The 26,430-nt window shown below is 43.6% G+C and overlaps 1 protein-coding gene across 1 annotated transcript in view; it reads left to right on the forward strand.

The window, feature by feature from the left end:
- Nucleotides 1-26,430, forward strand: part of me1 (malic enzyme 1, NADP(+)-dependent, cytosolic) — a 118,045-nt gene that overhangs the window by 60,750 nt on the left and 30,865 nt on the right. Inside the window, exons 4-5 of the mRNA XM_029629293.2 lie at nucleotides 10,973-11,048; nucleotides 18,112-18,273. Of these exons, the coding sequence (XP_029485153.2) occupies nucleotides 10,973-11,048; nucleotides 18,112-18,273 (238 nt within the window). The remainder of the gene's footprint in view (nucleotides 1-10,972; nucleotides 11,049-18,111; nucleotides 18,274-26,430) is intronic.

Below are 26,430 nucleotides of genomic sequence, written 5' to 3' on the forward strand. Positions count from 1 at the left end.
CTGATAGTCTTTAATAAAGAAAGGTTTTGGTTATCCTGACCTGGACACCATTTTGGGCTGTTAGCAGGACAATAGACTCTTGCCAACACCTCTCTGTATTTTGATACGTTGTGCAAGGCAAATGATCAGCATTAAAAACTTTAGATGGGGCCTCCTGAGTGGCGCAGTGGTCTAAGACACTGCATCGCAGTGCAAACTGCGTTGCTACAGATGCTTGTTCGATACCCATGCCGACATCCCTTTGTTACCACAGAGAAAGACTTTGCAGTGCGGTAACATCAAAAGGTTGAGTAATTGAACAGTATTTCTATATTCCAAGCCGTTGGAGTGGTCTGTGGATACTTAAGGAACAGTCATTTCGAGTTTGTTTCATTTGTTGACCTCGTGAAGGACAGGAGACACACAATACTTTGTTTGTTTGTATACACTTCTCAATTATGGGGTTTGCATCTGAATGTTGTATAAAATAAATGATTGAGTATAGGAATACTTTTGAAAAGATTAAATGTGAGGTTTTCCTTCTAATTGAGAGTATGGGTTTTCATATGAAGTTAACTAGTCAGTTAAAAGGACTCCCGACAAATTGTACATCAGACTGTCGCTACATGTTGAAATGGTTGGCGATTTAAATATAGTCAAGATGACCCTGGGACGGGGTCCCCACGTTGAAATGGCTACTACTCTAGACCAAAACTTGTTCTACAATAGAACAAGACCAGAGAACGTGGAGATCATCACCACGCTGAAATGGTGAAGAAATCTACATACTAAAGACCAGATTATTCAGGCTGCAGGTGTTTAAATACTTTAGTCTGGTGAATGCATCTGATCTAAGAACATTTCTGAATGGTACTCTGACGTATCCATTATAACAAGCTACAACCACGAAAGAACATGGGACTTCTGGGAATGCAACCAGAGACTCTGATGAACTATTATCCAGCAGATGGACCGGTGATCACAGAGAGGGACAACAAAGGCATACGCTCATAAATATGTAAAATGCTATTTATTTTCTAATGAGCGGCTGTTCATGTTAAAGGTATTAGCATTTGATGAGTGTAGTTATCAACTGTATTACAGTGAATCCACTGAGTTTTCCGCTCTTGAACTGTCCCCACCCCTTTCCTTTGTCTACCAAGTCGTCATATCGGTTTAGTCCACAAGGGACTTACATTTGTGTCATGTTAGTAAGCAATATATGACCTATTGTGTGTGTTTATGTAATTCTGCGATTGGTTAGTTAGAAAATAATTAAGCCAATTTCTATAACGCTGATTTATGTTAGGGTTCTTACAGATATCCAAGGGTTTGCGACGTTCAGAAATGAGACTGATGAGGTAACAATACATTAATAGAAGACTGTAATTGATAAGATAATAAAATATCTGAAGAGTTATATTTGGGAAATGAAACTATAAACAAAATGTTCCCGTGGTGCCCCAACTTCCTAGTTAAGTACTATTTTGTGATTCGTTGAATTATGGAATAATTACACATAGAGAATCGATTTAATAATATTACAGTCTTCACATTTAATGACAGCAAACGCTATGACAATTGGCTGTATTAGATTTTCCGTTCCTCCTGAAACCCCTAATCTGCTCACTTAAATGAAGAGATCCTGGTCATGGTGCTACAATATGTTGTTACAGCAAAATGAAAGTGAGGACAATCGGCAATCTGCTGTATGCTTATGGCCTATACTCCTCACCCCACCCCAAACTCCACTTGAACAAACGCATGGTTGCCAAGAAAGTGGTTAGTTTTGCTAGATTCTTAAAATGCGTACACATCATTTGTGTGTTAGATCAATTAAGAATTAAAAGTGACTAACGTTTTTATCATAGGCCACTGTAATCGATGGGGGCTCATGGCGGTACCATTCTGCTCATCTGATGAAGGTGCACATGGTTCAGAATCAAACTTTGAAGACTGAGATCAAGTCATTGGAGGCAGACCATCAGAAAGACTGATGACTGATGCAACCCGACTGATGCAACCCGAAAAAGCATTAGACAGAGTTAATGAGTCCTTGAGGTCACTGAGAAATTCTGGACATGGCCTGCTCTCCCTTATGTAAGGAATTAGGCACTTTACCATGTTTACTACAGTATGTACTGTAGGCTATGTTTACATGTCAGACTGCACAGTAGCCTAATGAACAAATGCAGGCGGCTCTTATCTTCAAAATGCTTTAAATGCTTTATCCAAATGTTTAAAGTGCGTGTGGGCGACCTCATGCAACCGCAAAATGTTGGGTAAGTATATACTGTACAATACTGTGTTTCTTCATCAGCATATATATGCTTCCGTTAATAAAATTATAAAAATACTCTTTCAAAATGCAGATGTTTATTTCATTATGGATCCATAACGAATTATTATGGGAATAAATATCACTGAATGACAGAAATATTGGAACGAAGTAGGCTAATAAAGGTAAACAAATTGCTGCTTACTGGAAAATACTCTTTCAAAATGAATGGAAGAGACGGCATTCAGAGGTCAAGACAGCGCTGCTCTGAGACAGGCATGGGGACGGGTCTTGATAAATCAACAAGATTTTATTTTCACTGAATCTCCATTTTGGATATTGGATAGACTACAATTAGGGTGTGGAAATGTTACGATTATTTTGCTCTTACTGTAGCCTACTCCCGACCAGTCATGTTGTACAGCGCCATTATGAGCTATTAGTAGGACAATAGACTCTTGCCAAGAAGGAGGGTAGGGGGAGAATTGTTTCGTCAAATGTATTTCTTAGTTAGGTTGGCTGTATCACATCCGGCTGTAATTTGGAGTCCCATAGGGTGGCGCACAATTAGCCCAGCGTCGTCCGGGTTAGGGGAGGGTTTGTTCGGCCGGGATGTCCTCTCCCTCTAAAAACAGAAATAAATATTTTGGCCTTTACAAATTTTACTTTGGCCTTTATTCAGAATTCAATCGCTCACATTAGGTTATTTGAAAATGAAATGATCTCCAATATAGTTATTTTTTAAACAAAGCGATTATTATTAATTAATTTTGAATCATTTAAAAGTCCCTTAGATATTCTCACAGATCAGATTTGCCCTAACAAAAAATGCCCCTAAATCGAATTATTGGCAGAGTCACGTCATTGAAAAAAATATGTTTAGATATACTGTAGGCCTATCATAGGCAACATGAGTCTCACTAGTGTTGAGTAATGTGCTGTTAAAAGTGGTGTAGGTCTTATTTATTTAAAAAGCATATTGAAGTTAGAAGCAATATTTGCAGCATAGCATACCCGCTGTGGTCATCTATTTCGGCACCGTTTCCGTTTCGGTAAATAACGTGACGCAACTTTTACAGGAAGAACCACTGTAACTGGCCCTGTCCTTGATATGTGCAACGCACTGAGCTCGCTGTGGGGGTCAAATGTAGCAGCAGTAATTGGTTCAGTTGAGCCCTTCCCAGCTAGCGAGTTTATTCTGTCTAGCTGGCAACCACAGCAGCATGGCACTATTTAAAACTTGTAAAAGAAAGTGATGTTTATTTCGATGGGCAAGGCAGAAATAACTTGTAGTATTGGTCACCTTCTGGATGTCACTGTGACATGCAATTAGTTAACGTAACGACAAGCCGGTGCAAATTCCCATTGCAACGATGTTGTATCGAGGTGCTATGTAGTTGGTTCCTATCAGGCAGGCTAGGCAGCTGTATCACATGTCGCCGGTGGTAGTTAAGGTGGCCAATTAGTTTTGTCCCACTTGATTTTATTTTGAGTAGGATAGTGGCCTACACAATAAATCATTTGTAATATTGCATACTTCGTAGTAGCCATCTGGATGTCACTGTGATAGTCTAATGTGCTCAATGGGAAGAGTTTGCGCTGCAAGAGGGCAACACAACGTCAAGGGAAAGAGTGTCCTTTGCTCTCCCTAGGGGGGGGGGGACTGCTGTCCGGCTGTTTCGTTTATTAGGATCCCATTAGCTACTGCACATGCAGCAGCTACTCTTCCTGGGGACCGCATAAAATGTACAAATACATAACAAAGTACGAATCAGTCATAGACGAGAACAACATAATACATTATTACATTCCAAATAAAATAAGTTATACTTTATATAGTAAAGACACCAAGGGACAAAAATATATTATTTACACAATATTCATATTCTTATATACAGTACAGTTACATTCTTGATACACTGATACAAGATTTTAAAAATGTAAGTTAAACTTGCTTTTTGCCTGCGTAACCTCTGGTGGCAGAGTTCCATGATGACAACATTCTATACATACCATTAACTGAGCGACGCATTAAATAGGTTTTTGGTTTGGGTACTGTGAAGAAACCCATAGTGGCATGTTTAGTGGGGTATGTAAATAGACTATACAAGTGGTTAGGCATTTTCAACACACAAATGTTTCTTTAAAAAGACTAGAAGATAAGTAGTCAGGCATGTTGTTGATGTTAGTTCTGTGTGTGCAGTTAAGGGCAGGGTGTGCTGCTTTGTTTTAAGACGGCTGCAACTTTGCTATGTCTTTCGTTGCTGCACCTGACCATATTACCGGACAGTTATCAAGATGGGACAAGATCAAAGCCTGTAACAAATAGTACAGTTGATCTTTGTCAGACATACCTCAGTAATTGAGAGGGATGTCGCTAGATAGTGTAGCCATTACCAATATGCAGTATCAGACCAGGGTGATGGTTAAAATGCGATTTTCGCAGAAAATGTACAACTGTGGCAATTAATTGTGGTATTTTTTAAATATACATAACAATTAATCTGATCAAAACTGAATGATTCTGAACACTCAAGTCCCAACTTCGGCAGACAATCTTCAAATTCTCGATTTTAAGTTTTTAGCCACAAGCATAAACTAGCTAGCTGCATTCTTCTCCACTCGACTCTCCGCTGTGTGACATAAGTCATCAATTTGGACATCAGGCGTGTCCGTACAGCCTATCCCGGCTTCCTTAGTGCAATGTCATTCTTTTGCATTTCATGTGAAACCTGCTTTGAGTTTGTTTATCTTGAAACTAAAAGTTAAATCTAACACAATTAATGAAAATAGCCATTTTTATTGATATTGAGTCTAATGCGTTTGCTGCTGTATGCGAGTACAGTTTGACCCTTGCCTCCATCTCCAGTTCGTTAAGCTATCTAGTGTCATTTGTATCTCTCTCTCTCTCTCTACCGTGTGTGTGTGATGTGCCTCTTGCTATCTGTCACTCAAATGTCGAGGTGCTGAAGTTCATTGGTTGAACTCCCAATTCCTAGGGGGCTGGGGCAGGTGGGGGAATATGTAGGAAAATGGCGCTGCACAGCTTTCAGAAAAACAGTCGCTTTCAAACTATGGATTTCGTGTCTATTTGAGGTAAGACAGTAATTCTGCTCATAAATGATGCATGTATGAACTACAAATTGACACATCCAGAGAGAGGTATAAATTATACTTAGTCGCAAAAGTTCCGGAGCATGTCTTTAAATACCGCTAGGAGAAGGAAGAAGCCGAAAGCTGAAACCAGCGACCTCATGGCTCAAATATTGTACGGTCAGTCCTTTTCTTAAGCTTACAGATACCACATCCAGTCAAAGAAATTACTCCTCAGTCCAATCTCTCTCTCGCTCGCTCGCTCGCTCGCTCTCTCTCTCTCGCTCTCTCTCTCTCGCTCTCTCTCTCGCTCTCTCGCTCTCTCGCGCTCTCTCGCGCTCTCTCGCTCTCTCGCTCTCTCTCTCTCTCTCGCTCGCTCTCGCTCTCTCGCTCTCGCTCTCTCTCTCGCTCTCTCTCTCACATTATTCTTAAGAGGGATGACAGAGAAGCTGGATGGCCAGCATGTGCTCAACCGCACACTGCTATCTTTCCAGTCTATTGACAGAAGTTATGTTTTGGAAGGAGACAAAGTAGTTGATTTCCCTTATGACACAAGGGTATTCCACAGTGTTCTCTGTTTTGGAAAGAGTGAAGACCAGAGATATTTGCTGTGTCACAAACTCCCCCTCTCTCTCCCAAATGAAAAATATCTCCAGTCCAAACAGATGATTTCTTTGCAGAGGAAAGTTATTGCCTTCACTGCATTGTCCTCATTATTATTCTAGACCATTGGCTTACAGCGATGTGGTGAAATAAGACCATTACTAATGACCATCTGAGAGTTTTGATCTTTTGTTATTTGTGACTTCGTGTTTCAGTTAGTCTGAAGGCTATTTGAAAAGAGCTGAATCCTAGTTTCATTACCCAGCAGCTGGACAAAGTTGGAATAAGCCGTTTTTTTCAAAGCTGCTTTGAAAATAATCTCCACTGGGATCCACGGACGTTTTTCATATTCCATTTGTGTGGAGTCTCAGCAGATTGGAAATCGGTCTGTGTGGTGCAACACATTGTATTCTAGGTCTTGAATGTGTTAAATTACATGTTATTGTTCATGTCATTTGTCCTTATAGAAATCTTTGAGAGGAGACTGCAATGCTTCATCCTTAACTATGCACTGGAACACACACACACGCACACACACTCAGTCTTGTACAGCTAACCTTTTGGGGACACACAGTTCAGTTCCATTCAAAATCCTGTTTTTCCTAACTCTAACCTGTACTCTTACCATACCCTAGCCCTAACCCGTACTCTTACCCATACCCTAGCCCTAACCTTAACCCCAAAACCTAACCTTAACCTTAACCCTATCTCCTAACCCTAAAACTAACCCTAGCCCCTTACCCTTAACGTAATTCTAACCCTTACACTTATTCTAACCTTAACCCTAGACCCCCTAGAAGTAACACTTGACCTCGTGGGGACTAACAAAATGTCCCCAGTCAAATTGTAGTTAAACACGTCCACACACACACACACACACACACATATAGGATTACATCACTATGGGAGGTATCTGTGTCTCACCATCTGTGAGAGCTTGTCAGTATAGGGTTACAGTCATAGCCCTTTGTGTGTGTGTGTGTGTAACTGACAGGGTTACACACACACACTCATAAGCCTTACAGCATTTCAACAATGCCAGCACGTATTCTTAATGAGACTTTAATTACTCTAACAGTAATACAGTAGGTACCTGGCTACCATAACATGTATAGCTATGTTGCTGTCACAGGATCCAGAAGTGGATACTGCACCGTATAACGGTACTGTACATAGCTGTCCACTCTATGCCTGTATCTGTCCACTCTATCTGTCCACTTCAATCACAGATGCACATTAAATGAAGGCTAGTATCAATGGCATTGTAGGTATGGAAACTGTCCCAGATGTTTTATGTAACCCACTGTTTGGGCCTTGGCTTTTTGCCTGGTAAAAGCACTTAGAAGTCTCTCTGAGTGACATTTTAGAATGCATTCAATATCCTATTAACATTGACAAAAAAAGTTTGCAATTGAACAGCACATAACTGGCACAGGTTGTTTCACCTCCCATTGCATTCTCACTGTGCGCACACACACACACACACACACACACACACACACAGCTCACACTGCTTAGTGACAATTTAGCCGTTCAGAGGTTACGGCTAACGAGCAGCAGGGAGAGTCTTGAATGGGGTGAGCGGTGGCGTGCAGGGGGAGGATATATTTTGGGTGAGTGGCTGGCTCTCTGTGTTTGTTGAGGACACGGGTCGGTAGTCTGTCAGAGGTTGGTGTCTCTCTGGGGCTCTGGCCATGTTGTGGGTCAAGTGTAGAGAGCAGCTCCTGCTGGGGCTGGGTTGTTGCTGCGGTCCCACTCTCGGCACACACTCCCTGGGTTGTGTTTTCTGCTGGGTTGTGGGGTCAGCGGTATTGCTGATTCAGCCCGGTGCTGTTTTCTTTCCTTCTCTCTCGCTCTTCCTTCAATCCGCTGGTCTCTTGTTCTCTCTCTCTCTCTCTCTACACAGTCTCTAAGGATGAACTGCATAGGCTGGCTCAAAACATTACCTCTCTGTTAACGAAGACTATACCATTGTCGTGACTTTACTGTCATTAATCTGATCCACTAACTATATTTAATTGTTACCCGACTAAATTAATCATGTAACAATTAACTCATTAGGATTTGGGGAACCACGAGAGTGGTTCTTTAAAGAGTTAACATCTCCCAAATGAATCTCTATGACATCTATAAACAGTCAACTTATTAATCGTAACCTCGTATCATGTCATCATTCTGAACAGACGTAACCTTGCATCTGCAAAAACCTGAGCCTTAGTTATGATTCAGGACATTTGAACAAATAATAGAGAGATATTTGAACAAATAATAGAGAGATATTTGAACAAATAATAGAGAGATATTTGAACAAATAATAGAGAGATATTTGAACAAATAATAGAGCTAAAATGCTGTATTAAGGAAAATCTATGGTCATAATGTGTTAAGAGCCATGTCCATCACATATCAGACAAGTCATTTTCACCAACACCAGTGAATGGGGTCAGTCCAGCCAGTGAGGACCATCCCCTACCATCATCAACATGCTCATTTCCCTGGCCTGGATCTCTTAGCTGTGGGATTGGCAGCAGCTCAGCTCTCTGCCCCACGGACGCTGCAGGCGAACACACCCAGCAGGCCTCACACACTCCACAGACACACTGCTCACAGGCTCACACACACACACAGCAAACAAATCCAACTCTTCACAGCTGTTTAAATGCCACAGAGATCGACTGATCAAATGTTCCACCAATGAAGCGTGTCAAACATGACTGTAGCGGGGGTATAAAGGACGGAGACAGGCACAGGAATAATTCTGGGTTTTTAATACACCCAAAACAAACATGTATGCAAAACACTGGGGTGTAGCCAAACAAAAGAGCAAGGGTAAACCTCGTAGAATGACACCGGACGAGATCAGTAATGCCCAAAACATGCAGCACAGGCTGAGACAACGCACAGGTGCTCACACGACCAACGGACATGGGAACAATAATCGACCGCCCAATGGAAAGCAGAGGGCACATTTATACAATTGCAATCAGGGAAATGGGGACCAGGTGTGCGTAATGACACAGTTCCAGAGGGATCCGTGACAATGACGTGAGTGTGTTTGTGTGCATGTGTTTGATCACTGATGGTCAAACACATATGAGTTGTGAGTTGTTGCTGATCGTTAGCGTTGTTGCTGATCGTTAGCGTTCTCCTTACGTGAGAGACCTCTGGCAGCCATTGCTGGTCCAGTTTAAACATTTTAAAGCGCATAACTGACCGTGGATGTTTTTGTTTTTATGTCTCCCGTCTCTCATCCTTTCAATCTTTTTATTTTGCTGTAAAATCACATTTACATCCCTTCTCTTACCTGCTCTTCATTTCCTCGTTGTCTGTTTCTTTCTCTCTATTCTTATTTTGGACATGTCGATTCAGATTCATCAGAAATGTGGCAGGAGGACACAGTGTTTACCAATGGAGGCCAAATATGTAGAGCCCCGGGGTGAGTGACGTGGGTCACCATGTGTGAGAGGCTCTCTCTCTACCTTTCTAACTGAAGTAATGTGGCCCCCATACTGACTGGTCCTCTATCAGCCTCGTAAACACACACACACACACATGCATATAGATGTATATATACGTGCGCTCACACACACACATGCATATAGATGTATACGTGCGCACGCACATGCATGCACAGACACACACGTGCAAACAGACATGCACGCACACACACACACCACGGAAACTAACCCAAAACCCAAGTTTCAACTCCAGAGGTTTCCATTTCTAAATGAAATTATGTAGTAGAAAGGTTTGCATGTTTCCAGTTTCTCAGGGGGATGAAATGTGACCCTATTCATGAAACTATTCATGGCTAACCGAATCTCACAACAGAATCCAATGCTCTAATCTAGTGGGCCTTGATACTAGGATTGTGTCATCAGGTTTCAGGTATGACCCAGATGCAGACAGTGCTGAAGAAATAACCATTTATTTCTAGTACAGAGGCAGGCAAAAGACAGGTCAAAGGCAGGCAGGGGTCAGTAATCCAGAGAGGTGGGGCAAGGTACAGAACAGCAGGCAGTCTCAGGGTCAGGGCAGGCAGAACGGTCAAAACCCAGGAAGGGACTAGAAAACAGGAGCAAGAACAGACCGGAGCAGGGGAACAAACGCTGGTAGATTTCACGAAACAAAACAAACTGGCAACAGACAGAGAACACTGGTATAAATACACAGGGGAAGATGGGCAACACTTGGAGGGGGGTGGAGACAAGCACAAAGACAGGTGAAACAGATCAGGGTGTGACAGGTTTGTCATTACTATTAGACTTGTTGTACTGTCTCTGTACTGTTATTGTCTCTAGTTACCTAAGTCTGGCAGGTAAGTTAATACCCAGCCATGACTTTGGGGTCAAGCTCAGCTGAAACTTTACAGTTATCATTTTTATGTGACACGTTCATGGCTCTCTTCTTCTTTCCAAACCTTTTTGTGTTCTGATTATTTTTTAATAGGGTTTTGGTCTGTTTGGTGCTTCACATTTTCCTTCTCGCTTTCCAGATTTGATCTGTGTTTTTAGTTTCTGGGCAGATTTGACAATATAGATGTTTTTTTTTATTGTTGCTGACACGTATGGAGATGATGGTGCCTCCACATCGTGGGCAGATGGCTTTGTTGGACTGATCTGAAACCCTTCTGGGCTGGACCTCCCACCCCGTGGGCCTACACACACAGACTAAGCATATCTGTCTAGCTGTTCCTGGAGCAGAGTAGCACTAGAGGGGTCCCTGGCCCAGGGGTCCATTTCCCAGGTGACATCTGCTCTGGGACATTACAGCACAAGTAGAGGGAAAAATTGGATTTTAAAAGCTACCGAAATGGTGCTTAAAGTTAATTCCAAGCTTCCACTCGGGTATCAAGGAACCATTTGACACTGAATGCAAAAGACAATGTTTTTTTTCTCCGTACTGAGCAAAAGTATAGTATTTCCTTATGTTGGTAATCGATGCGCAATGGAAAAGGCACTGTAAACAGTTTATCTAGTCTCACTCATTATAACTCATCTGATCTCTGATCTGTTCCAGGGGGCTTTTCATCACCATCCATGACCTCACTCACATCTCCACCGTGCTCCAGAGCTGGCCAGAGAAGGACATACGTGTAAGTCTATAGTCAAACCTGAAATGGCACCCGTTTCCCTATATAGTGCGGAAATACGTTGTGTCTGAAATAGCACCCTATCTCTCTATTGGGGGTGCTATGCCCTTTACACTGTTAGGCCTAGTTGTTCTGTCTGACGGCTTAAGGCAGGTATTGCTACTGGGTATGCAGGGTTTTGCTCCAGGCCTGTTGTATATTACACACCTGATCCAGCAACTCATGATCCTGGTGAACTGCTAAATAGTAGAATCAAGTGTGTTAGATCAGGGTTAGAGTGAAAATCTGCTCTGCAACAGAGTGGCTCTCTAGGAGGAAGATGGGAAGCCCTGGCTTAGAAGTCAGGGGTTTGCATTTTTGGTAATTCTGGGATAACTGGGGATAGGCACCAGTGGAGGATGGTGGGAGGAGCTATAAGAGGACATATGGTTTCCATATGTTTGATAGCGTTCCATTCATTCAGTTTCAGCCATTACAATGAGCCCATCCTCCTATAGCTCCTCCCAACAGCCGTTACTGAAAGGCACACGTACACTACATGACCAAAGGTATGTGGACACCTGCTCCGTCGGCCATCTCATTCCAAAATCATGGGCATTAATATGGAGTTGGTCCCCCCTTTGCTGCTAAAACAGCCTCCGCTCTTCTGGAAAGGCTTTCCACTAGATGTTGGAACATTGCTGGGGGACTTGCTTCCATTCAGCCACAAGAGCATTAGTGAGGTTGTGCACAGATGTTGGGCGATTAGGCCTGGCTCGCAGTCGACTTTCCAATTCATCCCAAAAGTGTTCAATGGGGTTGAGATCAGGGCTGTGTGCAGGCCAGTCAAGTTCTTCCACACCGATCTCGACAAACCATTTCTGAATGGACCTCGCTTTGTGCATGGGGGCATTGTCATGCTCAGAAAAGGCCCTTCCCCAAACTATTGACACAAAGTTGGAAGCATAGAATAGTAGAATGTCATCGTCTGCTGTAGCTTTAAGATTTCTCTTCACTGGAACTAAGGGGCCTGGCCCGAACCATGAAAAACAGCCCCAGACCAGTATTCCTCTTCCACCTAACTTTACAGTTGGCACTATGCATTGGGGCAGGTAGCGTTTTCCTGGTATCCGCCAAACCCAGATTCGTCTGTCGAACTGCCAGATGGTAAAACGTGATTCATCACTTCAGAGAACGCGTTTCCACTGCTCCAGAGTCCAATGGCAGCGAGCTTTACACCACTCCAGCCAACGCTTGGCATTGCGCATGGTGATCTTAGGCTTGTGTGCAGCTGCTTGGCCATGAAAAGCCATTTTGTGAATCTTCTGACAAGCAGTTATTGTGCTGACTTATCTTCCAGAGGCAGTTTGGGACTCTGTCGTGAGTGTTGCAACCAAGGACAGATGATTTTTATGTGCTACGCGCTTCAGCACCCAACGGTCCCATTCTGTGAGCTTATGTGGCCTACCACTTCTTGGCTGAGCCGTTGTTGCTCCTAGATGTTTCCACTTCGCAATAACAGCACTTACATTTGTCCGGAGTAGCTCTAGCAGGGCAGAAATTTGACGAACTGACTTGTTGGAAAGACATTCTACTGTCAATGTTTGTCTATGGAGATTGCATGGCGGTGTGATCGATTTTACACACCGGTCAGGAACGGGTGTGGCTGAAATAGCTGAATCCATAAATTTGAAGGGGTGTCTACATACTTTTGTATATACAGTGCCTAAGGAAAGTATACAGCCCCCATGTCATTTTCCACATTTTGTTATGGTACAGCCTTATTTTAAATGGATTAAATAAATAAAAAAAATCTCAATTTTCAAAAATGAGATCAGGTGCATCCTGTTTCCATTGATCATCCTTGAGATGTTTCTACAACTGGATTGGAGTCCACCTGTGGAAAATTTAATTGATTGGTCATGATTTGGAAAGTTACACACCTGTCTATATAAGGTCCCACAGTTGACAGTGCATTTCAGAGCAAAAACTAAGCCATGGGGTTGAAGAAAATTTCCGTAGAGCTACGAGACAGGATTGTGTCGAGGCACAGATCTGGGGAAGGGTACCAAACAATGTCTACAGCATTGAATTTCTCCAAGAACACAGTGGTCTCCATCATTCTTAAATGGAAGATGTTTGGAACCACCAAGACGCTTCCTAGAGTTGGCCGCCCTGCCAAACTGAGCAATCAGGGGAGAATGGCCTTGGTCAGGTAGGTGACCAAGAACCTGATGATCACTCTGACAGAGCTCTAGAGTTCCTCAGTGGAGATGGGAGAACCTTCCAGAATGACAAGCATCTCTGCTTGTGGCCAGACAGAAGCCACTCCTTAGTAAAAGGCACATGACAACCCGCTTGGCATTTTCCAAAAGGCACCTGAAGGACTCTCAGACCATGAGAAACAATATTCTCTGGTCTGATAAAACGAACTAGCTATTGAATTCTTTGACCTGAATGCCAAGCATCACTTCTGGAGGAAACCTGGCACCATCCCTACGGTGAAGCATGGTGGGGGCAGCATCACGCTGTGTGGATGTTTTTCAGCGGCAGGGACTGGGAGACTAGTCAGGATCGAGGCAAAGATGAACTGAGCAAAGTACAGAGAGATCCTTGACGAAAACCTGCTCAGGACCTCAGACTGGGGCGGAGGTTCACCTTCCAACAGGACAATGACCCTAAACTCACATCCAAGACAAGTCTCTGAATGTCCTTTAGTGGCTCAGCCAGAGCCCAAACTTGAAACAGATAAAACATCTCTGGAGAGACCTGAAAATAGCTGTGCAGCTCTCCCCATCCAACAGAGCTCAAGAGTCTCTGCAGAGAAGAATGGGAGATACTCCCCAAATACAGGTGTGCCAAGCCTGTAGCGTCATACCCAAGAAGACTTGATGCTGTAATCGCTGTCAAAGGAGCTTCAACAAAGTACTGAGTAAAGGGTCTGAATACTTATATAAATGTGATATTTCAATTATTTTATTTTTAATAAATTAGCAAACATTTCTGTAAACCAGTTTTTGCTTTGTCGTAGTTGGGTATTGTGTGTAGATTGATGGGGAAAAACAATTTAATTAATTTTAGAATAAGGCTGTAACACAAAATTCAAAAGGCACTCGCACATCTGAGCAATTTTTTTTGCAGGTGCATGGCAACAGTTGAACAAGATGAAGGAAAAAGGAAACCGCACACTGCTCTTGGTAGTATCACTGATATTTAATAAGCTTACGTATCGGCCTCACTGCCTTCGTCAAAGCTTTAGTGAATTTTTTGAAATTTGCACCCTTATGTAGACCTAGCCTCTCCCACATCCGTTCCACACATGGAAAGGGGTTGGAGGTGAAGGAAAAATAAATAAGTGCTACCAAATATAACAACATGCATTTCATAAATATTACAAAAGTGTATAAATAAGACGTATTAAACACATCTGTAAAGCCACAATGAGGACATAGCAAGTTTTCATTAATCATTGGGTACATCGTTCGAAAAACATCAGAGTAATCTTAAATAGGCACATAATTGATGTTCAAATTCACAGCATAACATACATAGGCATTTCATGATTAAGTCCTTTAGGAAATAATGTCTGGAGGGTGAAAACCCCAAAACATTCTCTTTTACTCAGAGTATTATTAATATCTCCTCCCCTGTCTGATATCTTAACTTTCTCTATGCCACAAAATCTAAAGGTAGAAATGTCATGCTTCAGGTCATTGAAATGTACTGCGACTGGATAATCCCTGTAGTTCCTCCTGATTTAACTCTTATGTTCACTAATTCTCTGTTTGAGAGAATAGGAATAAGGCTGTAACGAAACAACGAAATGTGGAAAAAGTCAAGGGGTCTGAATACTTTCCAACTTTCTCATTAATCGTGCATTGATGTCAATAAGTTCAACAGATATCTTCAGTTAGGATCTGGCCTGTTTGAGGCCATTACAACCAGCTGAGCTCTAATATGCCAGTACAGCTATGTGCAAAGCTGAATAACATACGGACATCCAGGTACTTTCCACGGGTGCTAGAGTTGTAGGCAAAACTCATGGAAAACAGACAGGACAACGCAGCACACTGCTGCACATGCTCACAGGTGATATTTATTTACAACAGCGTTTCGACCCGTAGGTCTTCATTGGGCATCCATATCAAGTCATGATCTTGTCATATCCAGTCAGTAGGAAGAATCTTCCAGGTATTCCTGGCATGGAAAGATATACCTGTTGCAGCCGCTAGCCGTTCTTGCACCTGTTCACAGCTGTCAACACAATGGCATTTTCCTCTGCAGCCTGAGCTCACAGGACCTCTTAAAACTATTTATCACGATCCAAGGCCCTACTTACAGTTGAAGTCGGAAGTTTACGTAGACTTAGGTTGGAGTCATTAAAACTCGTTTTTCAACCACTCCACAAATTTCTTGCTAACAAACTATAGTTTTGGCAAGCCGATTAGGACATCTACTTTGTGCATGACACAAGTACTTTTCCAACAATTGTTTACAGACAGATTATTTATCTTATAATTCATTGTATCAGAATTCCAGTAGGTCAGAAGTTTACATACACGAAGTTGACTGTGCCTTTAAACCGCATGGAAAATTCCAGAAAATTATGTCATAGCTTTAGAAGCTTCTGATAGGCTAATTGACATAATTTGAGTCAATTGGAGGTGTACCTGTGGATGTATTTCCAAACGCCTGAAGGTACCACGTTCATCTGTACAAATAATAGTACGCAAGTATAAACACCATGGAACCACGCTGCCGTCATACTGCTCAGGAAGGAGATGTGTTCTGCTAGAGATGAACGTACTTTGGTGCGAAAAGTGCAAATCAATCACAGAACAACAGCAAAGGACCTTGTGAAGATGCTGGAGGAAGCAGGTACAAAAAGTATCTATATCCATAGTTAAACGAGTCCTATATTGACATAACCTGAAAGGCCACTCAGCAAGGAAGAAGTCACTGCTCCAAAACCGCCATTAAAAAAGCCAGACTATGGTTTGCAACTGCACATGGAAACAAAGATCGTACTTTTTGGAGAAATGTCCTCTGGTCTGATGAAACAAAATTAGAACTGTTCAGCCATAATGACCATCGTTATGTTTGGAGGAAAAAGGTGGAGGCCTGCAAGCCGAAGAACTCCTTCCCAACCATGAAGCATGGGGGTGGCAGCATCATGTTGTGGGGATGCTTTGCTGCAGGACAGACTAGTGCACTTCACAAAGTAGATGGCATCATGAGGAGGAAAATGATGTGGGTATATTGAAGCAAAATCTCAAGACATCAGTCTTGAGAAGTTTATGCTTGGTCGCAAAGGGGTCTTCAAATGGACAATGACCCCAAGCATACTTCCAAAGTTGTGGAAAAATGGCTTAAGGACAACCAAGTCAAGGTATTGGAGTGGCCATCACAATGCCCTGACCTCAATCCCATAGAAAATGTGTGGGCAGAACTGAAAAAGCTGTGTGAGCAAGGAGGCCGACAAACCTGACTCAGTTACACCAGCTCTGTCAGGAGGAATGTGCCAAAATTCACCCAACTTGTGAGGGACTACCTGAAACGTTTGACCCAAGTTCAACAATTTAAAGGCAATGCTACCAAATACTATTTGAGTGTATGTAAACTTCTGACCCACTGGGAATGTGATGAAAGAAATACAAGCTGAAATAAATCATTCTCTCTACTATTCTGACATTTCACATTCTTAAAATAAAGTGGTGATCCTAACTGACCTTAAACAGGGAATTTTTACTAGGATTAAATGTCAGGAATTGTGAAACTGCGTTTAAATGTATTTGGCTATGGTGTATATAAACTTCCGACTTCAACTGTATCTACAGTGCTTGTAAAACTCTATACCCGTCGCAAAACCCACTGGTTGATGCTTTTTTATTAAACCCTCTTAGGCCTCACTCCCCCCCTATCTGAGATAACTACTGCAGCCCCCATCCTCCACATACAACACCCATTCTGCCAGTCACATTCTGTTCAAGGTCCCCAAAGCACACACATGCCTGGGTCACTGCAACAAACAATCAAACTGGACAGTTTTATCGCATTCAAAGACTCAATCATGGACACTGTTATTGACATTTATGGCTGCTATGGGTGATGTATTGTTGTCTCTACCTTCTTGCCCTTTGTGCTGTTGTTGTCTGTGCCCAATAATGTTTGTACTATGTTTTGTGTTGCTACCATGCTGTGTTGTCATGTGTTGCTGCTTTTCTATGTTGTTGTCTTAGGTCTCTCTTTATGTAGTGTTGTCATGATGTGTGCTTTATTCTATATTTATTCACTGCCATTCAAACGTTTGGGGTCACTTTGAAATGTCCTTGTCTTTGAAAGAAAGCACTTTTTTGTCCATCAAATTGATCAGAAATAGTGTAGACATTGTTCATGTTTTAGATGACTATTGTAGCTGGAAATGGCTGAACTCTTTTATGGAATATCTACATAGATGTACAGAGGCCCATTATCAGCAACCGTCACTTCTGTGTTCCAATGACACATTGTGTTAGCTAATCCAAGTCTATCATTTAAAAGGCTAATTGATCAAGAGGATACGTACATTAGGAGAGTCTTGTTTGAGAAACAGACGCCTCACAAGTCCTCAACTGGCAGCTTCATTAACTAGTACCCACAAAACGCCATTCTCAACGTCAACAGTGAAGAGGTGACTCCGGAATGCTGGCCTTCTAGGCAGAGTTGCAAAGAAAAAGCCATATCTCAGACTGGCCAATTAGAAGGAAAGATTAAGATGGGCAAAAGAACAGACACTGGACAGAGGAACCCAGCATCCCGGAGTCACCACTTCACTGTTGACGTAGTGTGACTATTTTCTGTTTAATCATGTACACTTACTGTAACTGATTGGCTAATGAATATGCTGGCTTTATTAGCTAATTACTGTATTTTCACTGCCTGATATTATAACATTTTTGGCTATTCTGAGAGCTTATTTGGTTAATTTCAACCAGGAATCCAAAAGGAAATGACTTATCAAGAGCCATAGACAGTCTGCTCTGACTGATAATGTATTTGATTGACATAGAATCACAGGTATGATTGACAGATGTGATGTCATTGACAGGCGGTGTGTGTGACGGACGGAGAGAGGATCCTGGGCCTGGGGGACCTGGGCTGCTACGGCATGGGCATCCCTGTGGGCAAACTGGCACTCTACACGGCCTGTGGAGGCATGCCACCCCAGCAGTGTCTGCCAGTCATGCTGGATGTGGGCACAGACAATGAGGTAAGAAGAGACACACCCAACAACCAAATGAATACATAGCTACATGCAAACAAGATGATACACTTCACTTTATCCTACACTTGACACCTGTCAACTACATAACAAAAACGGTCAACTTTGTAACATATTATATGCTAGACGTAATTTGCCAGCTAAGAAAATACCCTCAAGTCAATACGTTATAATCAGGAAAACCCCTCAGTCTCCAAACTCCAATTTCCAAACACTAACAGCCAAGAAATGAGAAATTCTAACACTTTACAACCAGGGAACGCAACTGAGGAAAGCAGCACCGTTCACCCATGCCAGTTAGAAAAGCACCTATTCAATCCGCCAGCACCGCCAGTCAACAGTATTCAAAGAGGCCCTCTGGTTTGGTTTTTCCTGCTGGTCCCATTGGTCCTATGTATGGCCTGGCCCTCCTCTTTATAGCTGAAAGAGGAGCCTCACTAGGCCGGGCGGCACGTGTGCTGTGGCTACACTGTTAAACGGGAGCAAACCAAGAATAGTCTGTTTTGTGTACACGGCTATATTTAAACTCTGTGTATTTTCTTCATGTCATACAGAGCTGGGCCAAAGGGTGGGGCATTGCCACCACATGCCTGCTGCCTGGCTTTTAAGCCACAGCTGAGTCAACTCTGAGCCATCCTCTGATTTCCTGGGCCTGGACCAGCTCTCCTAGCCACTGATTGTGTTTCAGTATAAGAGTTGGGGAGAGGATGAATTTGGGGTTAGTTGAGTCGGTCCGGTCAAGGATAGACATGATCTAGACAGTTATCAAGATGCTGAGAAGGAGACCTAAAAGAAGACATCACTGTGAAAGAAGGATAGATAGATAAAGGGTGGGAGGAAAGAAGAGGGAGATGGATTTGGGGTTACCCGGGTATAGGACCGGTCAAAGATGTGAACGACTGGCAATAATCAAAGGAGATGGAGAGAAATAATGAGAGACACTCCATGGGCAGCAAAACGAGGACACCAGTATAAAAGTTGGATAAATAAAGGAAGGGGGAGGGAAAGGGAAGGAGACCGGAAGCAGAGTTGAACAGAGGGACTATCCATGTCCGATGTAGCATTCAAACTCTCTCCATGTTCTCTTATGTCGGCTGGCCAATTCACACTTCATCAAACTACACTGAGACCCAGCAGAAATCCCCTGTATTCATAAAACACACATAAAAGGCTTATGAGAACCTATAAAAGATCTTGCACTGCAGCATGAATACAGTAGGTGGCATTGGATCTTGGTGAACAGGATTATATTTTCTCTCTCTCTGCCAGTTTCTCCCACTCTGTTCTGCCTCATAGCAGAGGTAAATACCATGGCCTTTGGCCCCCATCTCTTTAGTGGCGTCTCCATAGACACTTCTATGCATAAACTCTATTGTTCTATTGAAAGATTTTGAAAGACCATAGACTATCCAGAAGCAATCTATGGTGCACAGATCCAGTTTAGGGATGCTTGGGGGGGATGCTCAACTCTTCCCATACGTTTATAGGCATCAAACTACCCACTTTAACGAGCTGCCTCAGAGTCTTTGTCTGTGTCCTCAATGCACTCTGTAGCTGTTTCCAGAGGATGAGAGCAAATGGGGGTTTATTACCATATATTTGTGTGTGTGTATGTCTGCACTCTTAGAAAAAAAGGTCTATCTACAACCTAAAAGGGTTCTTTGGTTGTCCCCATAGGGAAAATCTTTGAAGAAGCCTTTTTGGTTCCAGGTACTTTTTGGTTTTCACAGATGGTTCTACCTGGAAACAAAAATGGTGTCTGTAGTGTCTGTGTGCGTGCATGTTTGCCATGTGTTTCTCTGCTATCTTTGGATTTGTCTCGGTCTGTCTACCTTCTATGTTCCTCTATTCGTTTCTGTATGTACAGCTGAAGTCTGAAGTTTACATACACCTTAGCCAATTACTTTTACACTCAGTTTTTCACAATTCCTGACATTTAATCTGAGTAAAAATTCCCTGTTTTAGGTCAGTTAGGATCACCACTTTATTTTAAGAATGTGAAATGTCAGAATAATAGTAGAGACAATGATTTATTTATGCTTTTCTTTCTTTCATCACATTCCCATTGGGTCAGAAGTTTGCATACACTCAATTAGTATTTGGTAGCATTGCCTTTACCTTGACTTTGTTGTCCTTAAGCCATTTTGCCACAACTTTGGAAGTATTCTTGGGGTCATTGTCCATTTGGAAGACCCATTTGCGACCAAGCTTTAACTTCCTGACTGATGTCTTGAGATGTTGCTTCAATATATCCACATCACTTTCCTCCTCATGATGCCATCTATTTTGTGAAGTGCACCAGTCCCTCCTGCAGCAAAGTACCCCCACAACATGATGCTGCCACCCCCGTGCTTCACGGTTGGGATAGTGTTCTTCGACGTGCAAGCCTGGCTTTTTTATGCCGGTTTTGGAGCAGTGGTTTCTTCCTTGCTGACCGGCCTTTCAGGTTATGTCGATATAGGACTTGTTTTACTCTTGTACCTGTTTCCTCCAGCATCTTCACAAGGTCCTTTGATGTTGTTCTGGAATTGATTTGCACTTTTGCACCGAAGTACGTTCGTCTCTAGGAGACCTGAGCGGTATGATTGCTGCGTGGTTCCATGGTGTTTATTCTTGCGTACTATTGTTTGTTCAGATGAATGTGATACCTTCTGGCGTTTGGAAATTGCTCCCAAGGATGAACCAGTCTTGTGGAGGTCTAAAAAAAAAAATTCTGCTGTCTTGGTTTATTTCTTTTGATTTTCCTATGATGTCAAGCAAAGAGGCACTGAGTTTGAAGGTAGGCCTTGAAATACACCTCCAATTGACACAAATTACAAATTTACATTTACATTTAAGTCATTTAGCAGACACTCTTATCCAGAGCGACTTACAAATTGGTGCGTTCACCTTAAGACATCCAGTGGAACAGCCACTTTACAATAGTGCATCTAAATCTTTTAAGGGGGGTGAGAAGGATTACTTTATCCTATCCTAGGTATTCCTGAAAGAGGTGGGGTTTCAGGTGTCTCCGGAAGGTGGTGATTGACTCCGCTGTCCTGGCGTCGTGAGGGAGTTTGTTCCACCATTGGGGGGCCAGAGCAGCGAACAGTTTTGACTGGGCTGCGCGGGAACTGTACTTCCTCAGTGGTAGGGAGGCGAGCAGGCCAGAGGTGGATGAACGCAGTGCCCTTGTTTGGGTGTAGGGCCTGATCAGAGCCTGGAGGTACTGAGGTGCCGTTCCCCTCACAGCTCCGTAGGCAAGCACCATGGTCTTGTAGCGGATGCGAGCTTCAACTGGAAGCCAGTGGAGAGAGCGGAGGAGCGGGGTGACGTGAGAGAACTTGGGAAGGTTGAACACCAGACGGGCTGCGGCGTTCTGGATGAGTTGTAGGGGTTTAATGGCACAGGCAGGGAGCCCAGCCAACAGCGAGTTGCAGTAATCCAGACGGGAGATGACAAGTGCCTGGATTAGGACCTGCGCCGCTTCCTGTGTGAGGCAGGGTCGTACTCTGCGGATGTTGTAGAGCATGAACCTACAAGAACGGGCCACCGCCTTGATGTTAGTTGAGAACGACCGGGTGTTGTGCAGGATCACGCCAAGGTTCTTAGCGCTCTGGGAGGAGGACACAATGGAGTTGTCAACCGTGATGGCGAGATCATGGAACGGGCAGTCCTTCCCCGGGAGGAAGAGCAGCTCCGTCTTGCCGAGGTTCAGCTTGAGGTGGTGAGGTGGTCATCCACACTGATATGTCTGAAAGACATGCAGAGATGCGATTTGCCACCTGGTCATCAGAAGGGGGAAAGGAGAAGATTAATTGTGTGTCGTCTGCATAGCAATGATAGGAGAGACCATGTGAGGTTATGACAGAGCCAAGTGACTTGGTGTATAGCGAGAATAGGAGAGGGCCTAGAACAGAGCCCTGGGGGACGCCAGTGGTGAGAGCGCGTGGTGAGGAGACAGATTCTCGCCACGCCACCTGGTAGGAGCGACCTGTCAGGTAGGACGCAATCCAAGCGTGGGCCGCGCCGGAGATGCCCAACTCGGAGAGGGTGGAGAGGAGGATCTGATGGTTCACAGTATCGAAGGCAGCCGATAGGTCTAGAAGGATGAGAGCAGAGGAGAGAGAGTTAGCTTTAGCAGTGCGGAGGGCCTCCGTGATACAGAGAAGAGCAGTCTCAGTTGAATGACTAGTCTTGAAACCTGACTGATTTGGATCAAGAAGGTCATTCTGAGAGAGATAGCGGGAGAGCTGGCCAAGGACGGCACGTTCAAGAGTTTTGGAGAGAAAAGAAAGAAGGGATACTGGTCTGTAGTTGTTGACATCGGAGGGATCGAGTGTAGGTTTTTTCAGAAGGGGTGCAACTCTCGCTCTCTTGAAGACAGAAGGGACGTAGCCAGCGGTCAGGGATGAGTTGATGAGCGAGGTGAGGTAAGGGAGAAGGTCTCCGGAAATGGTCTGGAGAAGAGAGGAGGGAATAGGGTCAAGCGGGCAGGTTGTTGGGCGTCCGGCCGTCACAAGACGCGAGATTTCATCTGGAGAGAGAGGGGAGAAAGAGGTCAGAGCACAGGGTAGGGCAGTGTGAGCAGAACCAGCGGTGTCGTTTGACTTAGCAAACGAGGATCGGATGTCGTCGACCTTCTTTTCAAAATGGTTGACGAAGTCATCTGCAGAGAGGGAGGAGGGGGGGAGGGGGAGGAGGATTCAGGAGGGAGGAGAAGGTTAGCCTATCAGAAGCTTCTAACGCCATGACATCCTTTTCTGGAATTTTCCAAGCTGTTTGAAGGCACAGTCAACTTAGTGTATGTAAACTTCTGACCCACTGGAATTGTGATACAGCGAATTATAAGTGAAATAATCTGTCTGTTTACAATTATTGGAAAAATTACTTGTTATACACAAAGCAGATGTCCTAACTGACTTGCCAAAACTATATAGTTTGTTATCAAGAAATTTGTGTAGTGGTTGAAAAATGAGTTTTAATGACTCCATACATGTATGTTTTAATGACTACATACATGTACGTAAACTCAGCAAAAAAAGTTACGTCCTCTCACTGTCAACTGCGTTTATTCTCAGCAAACATATCATGTGTAAATATTTGTATGAACATAAGATTCAACAACTGGGACATAAACTGAACACGTTCCACAGACCTGTGACTACCAGAAATGGAATATGTGTCCCTGAACAAAGGGGGGGGGATCAAAATCAAAAGTAACAGTCAGTATCTGGTGTGGCTACATGCTGCATCTCCTCATGGACTGCACCAGATTTGCCAGTTCTTGCTGTGAGATGTTACCCCACTCTTCCACCAAGGCACCTGCCACTTCCCGTACATTTCTGGAGGGAATGGCCCTAGCCCTCACTCACCGATTCAACAGGTCCCAGAAGTGGTCAATGGGATTGAGATCCGGGCTCTTCGCTGGCCATGGCAGAACACTGACATTCCTGTCTTGCAGGAATTCACGCACAGAACGAGCAGTATGGCTGGTGAAATTGTTATGCTGGAGGGTCATTTCAGGATGAGCCTGCAGGAAGGGTACCACATGAGGGAGGAGGATGTCTTCCCTGAAATGCACAATGTTGAGATTGCCTGAAATGACAACAAGCTCAGTCCAATGATGCTGTGACACACCGCCCCAGACCATGACGGACCCTCCACCTCCAAATCAATCCCGCTTCCAGAGTACAGGACTCGGTGTAACGCTCATTCCTTCGACGATAAACGCGAATCCAACCATCCCCCTGGTGAGACAAAACCGCGGCTCGTCAGTGAAGAGCACTTTTTTCCAGTCCTATCTGCTCCAGCGATGATGGGTTTGTGCCCATACGTCTCACAGTACGGACATTGCAATTTATTGCCCTGGCCACATCTGTAGTCCTCATGCCTCCTTGCAGCATGCCTAAGGCACGTTCACGCAGATGAGCAGGGTCCCTGGGCATCTTTCTTTTGGTGTTTTTCAGAGTCAGTAGAAAGGCCTCTTTAGTGTCCTAAGTTTTCATAACTGTGGCCTTAATTGCATACCGTCTGTAAGCTGTTAGTGTCTTAACGACCGTTCCACAGGTACATGTTCATTAATTGTTTATGGGTCACTGAACAAGCATGGGAAAAAGTGTTTAAACTCCTTTACAATGAAGATCTGTCAAGTTATTTGGATTTTTACGAATTATCTTTGAAAGAAAAGTGGTCCAGCAGGGTCCTGAAAAGGGGTAGTTTCTTTTTTTGCTGAGTTTATGTATGTGTGTGTAAGGAATCTTTTTTTTATGTGTGCATTTAGCGGTGTGTGCTCATATTTCATGCTACCCTCCCTTTGTATGATGTGTGTCTGTGGCAGGGACTGTACTGCAACTGTTGAGAATAATGGACAGTTCTTCAAATCACACAGTACTAGAATGGGCCGTAACCTTCATGTGTGAAAAGGTGTTCTTCCTCACACTCAGAGGATTTACAGGTTTCTGCCTGTTGTTTTCCAAATGTGTAAAGTGTTTGCAGATGTAGCACTGCAAAATAATATCACACAGCAGCATCTGTCAGAGTTTACGACAGGCCAAGCACATTTACCTTAAAAATCAACTCACCCGCCCCGGGCAGCAGCATGTGCCAGCAAGCACTCCATCAGGATCACTACAGGCACACAAACACTCATTCAGGCACGGGCGCACCCATGTATGCCTAGGCACACGCACAGATTTATGTGTGTGTGCGCGCGTGTCTGTGTGTGTGCGCATGTGATCCACAACCTCACGAGAACTAGGGCCTTGCACTCTAGTCTCGAGTTTTCCATTGTGTTTTAAAGAGGTGACAGGCCAAATGAGTTGTAATAGGATAAATGGAGTGCCCGTTTGTCTTAAGCCATACGGAGTTCCTTTGACATGACTCATAATATATTATCTCAGACACACTGGTCTGATGCCATGCTCCAGCCCCTACAGACAGAGGGTTACACAGCGGTAGGAGGTGGCGGGAGGTTAGCAGTAAATAATTGAAAACATGACTGTCGTTATCGGCTTATTTCTGACCTTGGGTAGGTATGAGGACTCCTTGACTGAGGTCAGGCTTGCGACGTCTGGACCTTGACTGGAAAGACTGGGTTGTGTCCAAAATGGCACCCTATTCCCTATGGGACCCGGTCAAAAGTATATAGGAATGAGGAAGTACTGTAGGGTGCTATGTGAGACTCGGCTTGGATCTCCCCCAGTCATGTTCTTCTCCCTGTGGTAGTGTGTAATTCCAGAACATGATATAGCAAGGGGTAATGTTTTGGGAACATGTCATGGGGGAATGTTTTGGGAACATGTCCAGTAAACAGATGGGATATGGCAGAGCTCCTGTATAGGATGTTTCTGATTTATGGGATGTGCTGTGCTGTGGGGTTCCTGCTACCTGTGGACATCTCCCTCTCTCCCTCTCACGCACACACAAACACGCATACACAGACACACACTGTTTCTGTTAGACTCATCATTCAGCTCTCTTGCATCTCATCACATACACAAGCACATACACAGATGCACATCTCGCTCTCTCTCTCCACATCTCGCTCTCTCTCTCGTCTATTTTCCACACACAGACATACAATTGAAGTCGGAAGTTTACATACACCTTAGCCAAATACATTTAAACTCCACTTTTCACATTTCCTGACATTTAATGCTAGTAATCGTTCCCTGTCTTAGGTCAGTTAGATCACCACTTTATTTTAAGAATGTGAAATGTCAGAATAACAGTAGAGACAATGATTTATTTCAGCTTTTATTTCTTTCATCACATTCCCAGTGGGTCAGAAGTTTACATACACTCAATTAGTATTTGGTAGCATTGCCTTTAAATTGTTTAACTTGTGTCAAACGTTTCGAGTAGCCTTCCATAAGCTTCTCACAATAAGTTGGATGAATTTTGGCCCATCCCTCATGACAGAGCTGGTGTAAACAGAGTCAGGTTTGTAGGCCTCCTTGCTCACACACGTTTTTTCATTTCTGCCCACAAATCTTCGATAGGATTGAGGTCAGGGCTTTGTGATGGCCACTCCAATACCTTGACTTTGTCTTTAAGCCATTTTTCCACAACTTTGGAAGTATGCTTGGGGTCATTGTCCATTTGGAAGACCCATTTGCAACCAAGCTTTAACTTCCTGACTGATGTCGTGAGATGTTGCTTCAA

The sequence above is a fragment of the Oncorhynchus nerka genome, linkage group LG3 (genome assembly GCF_034236695.1).
Source record: "Oncorhynchus nerka isolate Pitt River linkage group LG3, Oner_Uvic_2.0, whole genome shotgun sequence".
NCBI lineage: Eukaryota > Metazoa > Chordata > Actinopteri > Salmoniformes > Salmonidae > Oncorhynchus > Oncorhynchus nerka.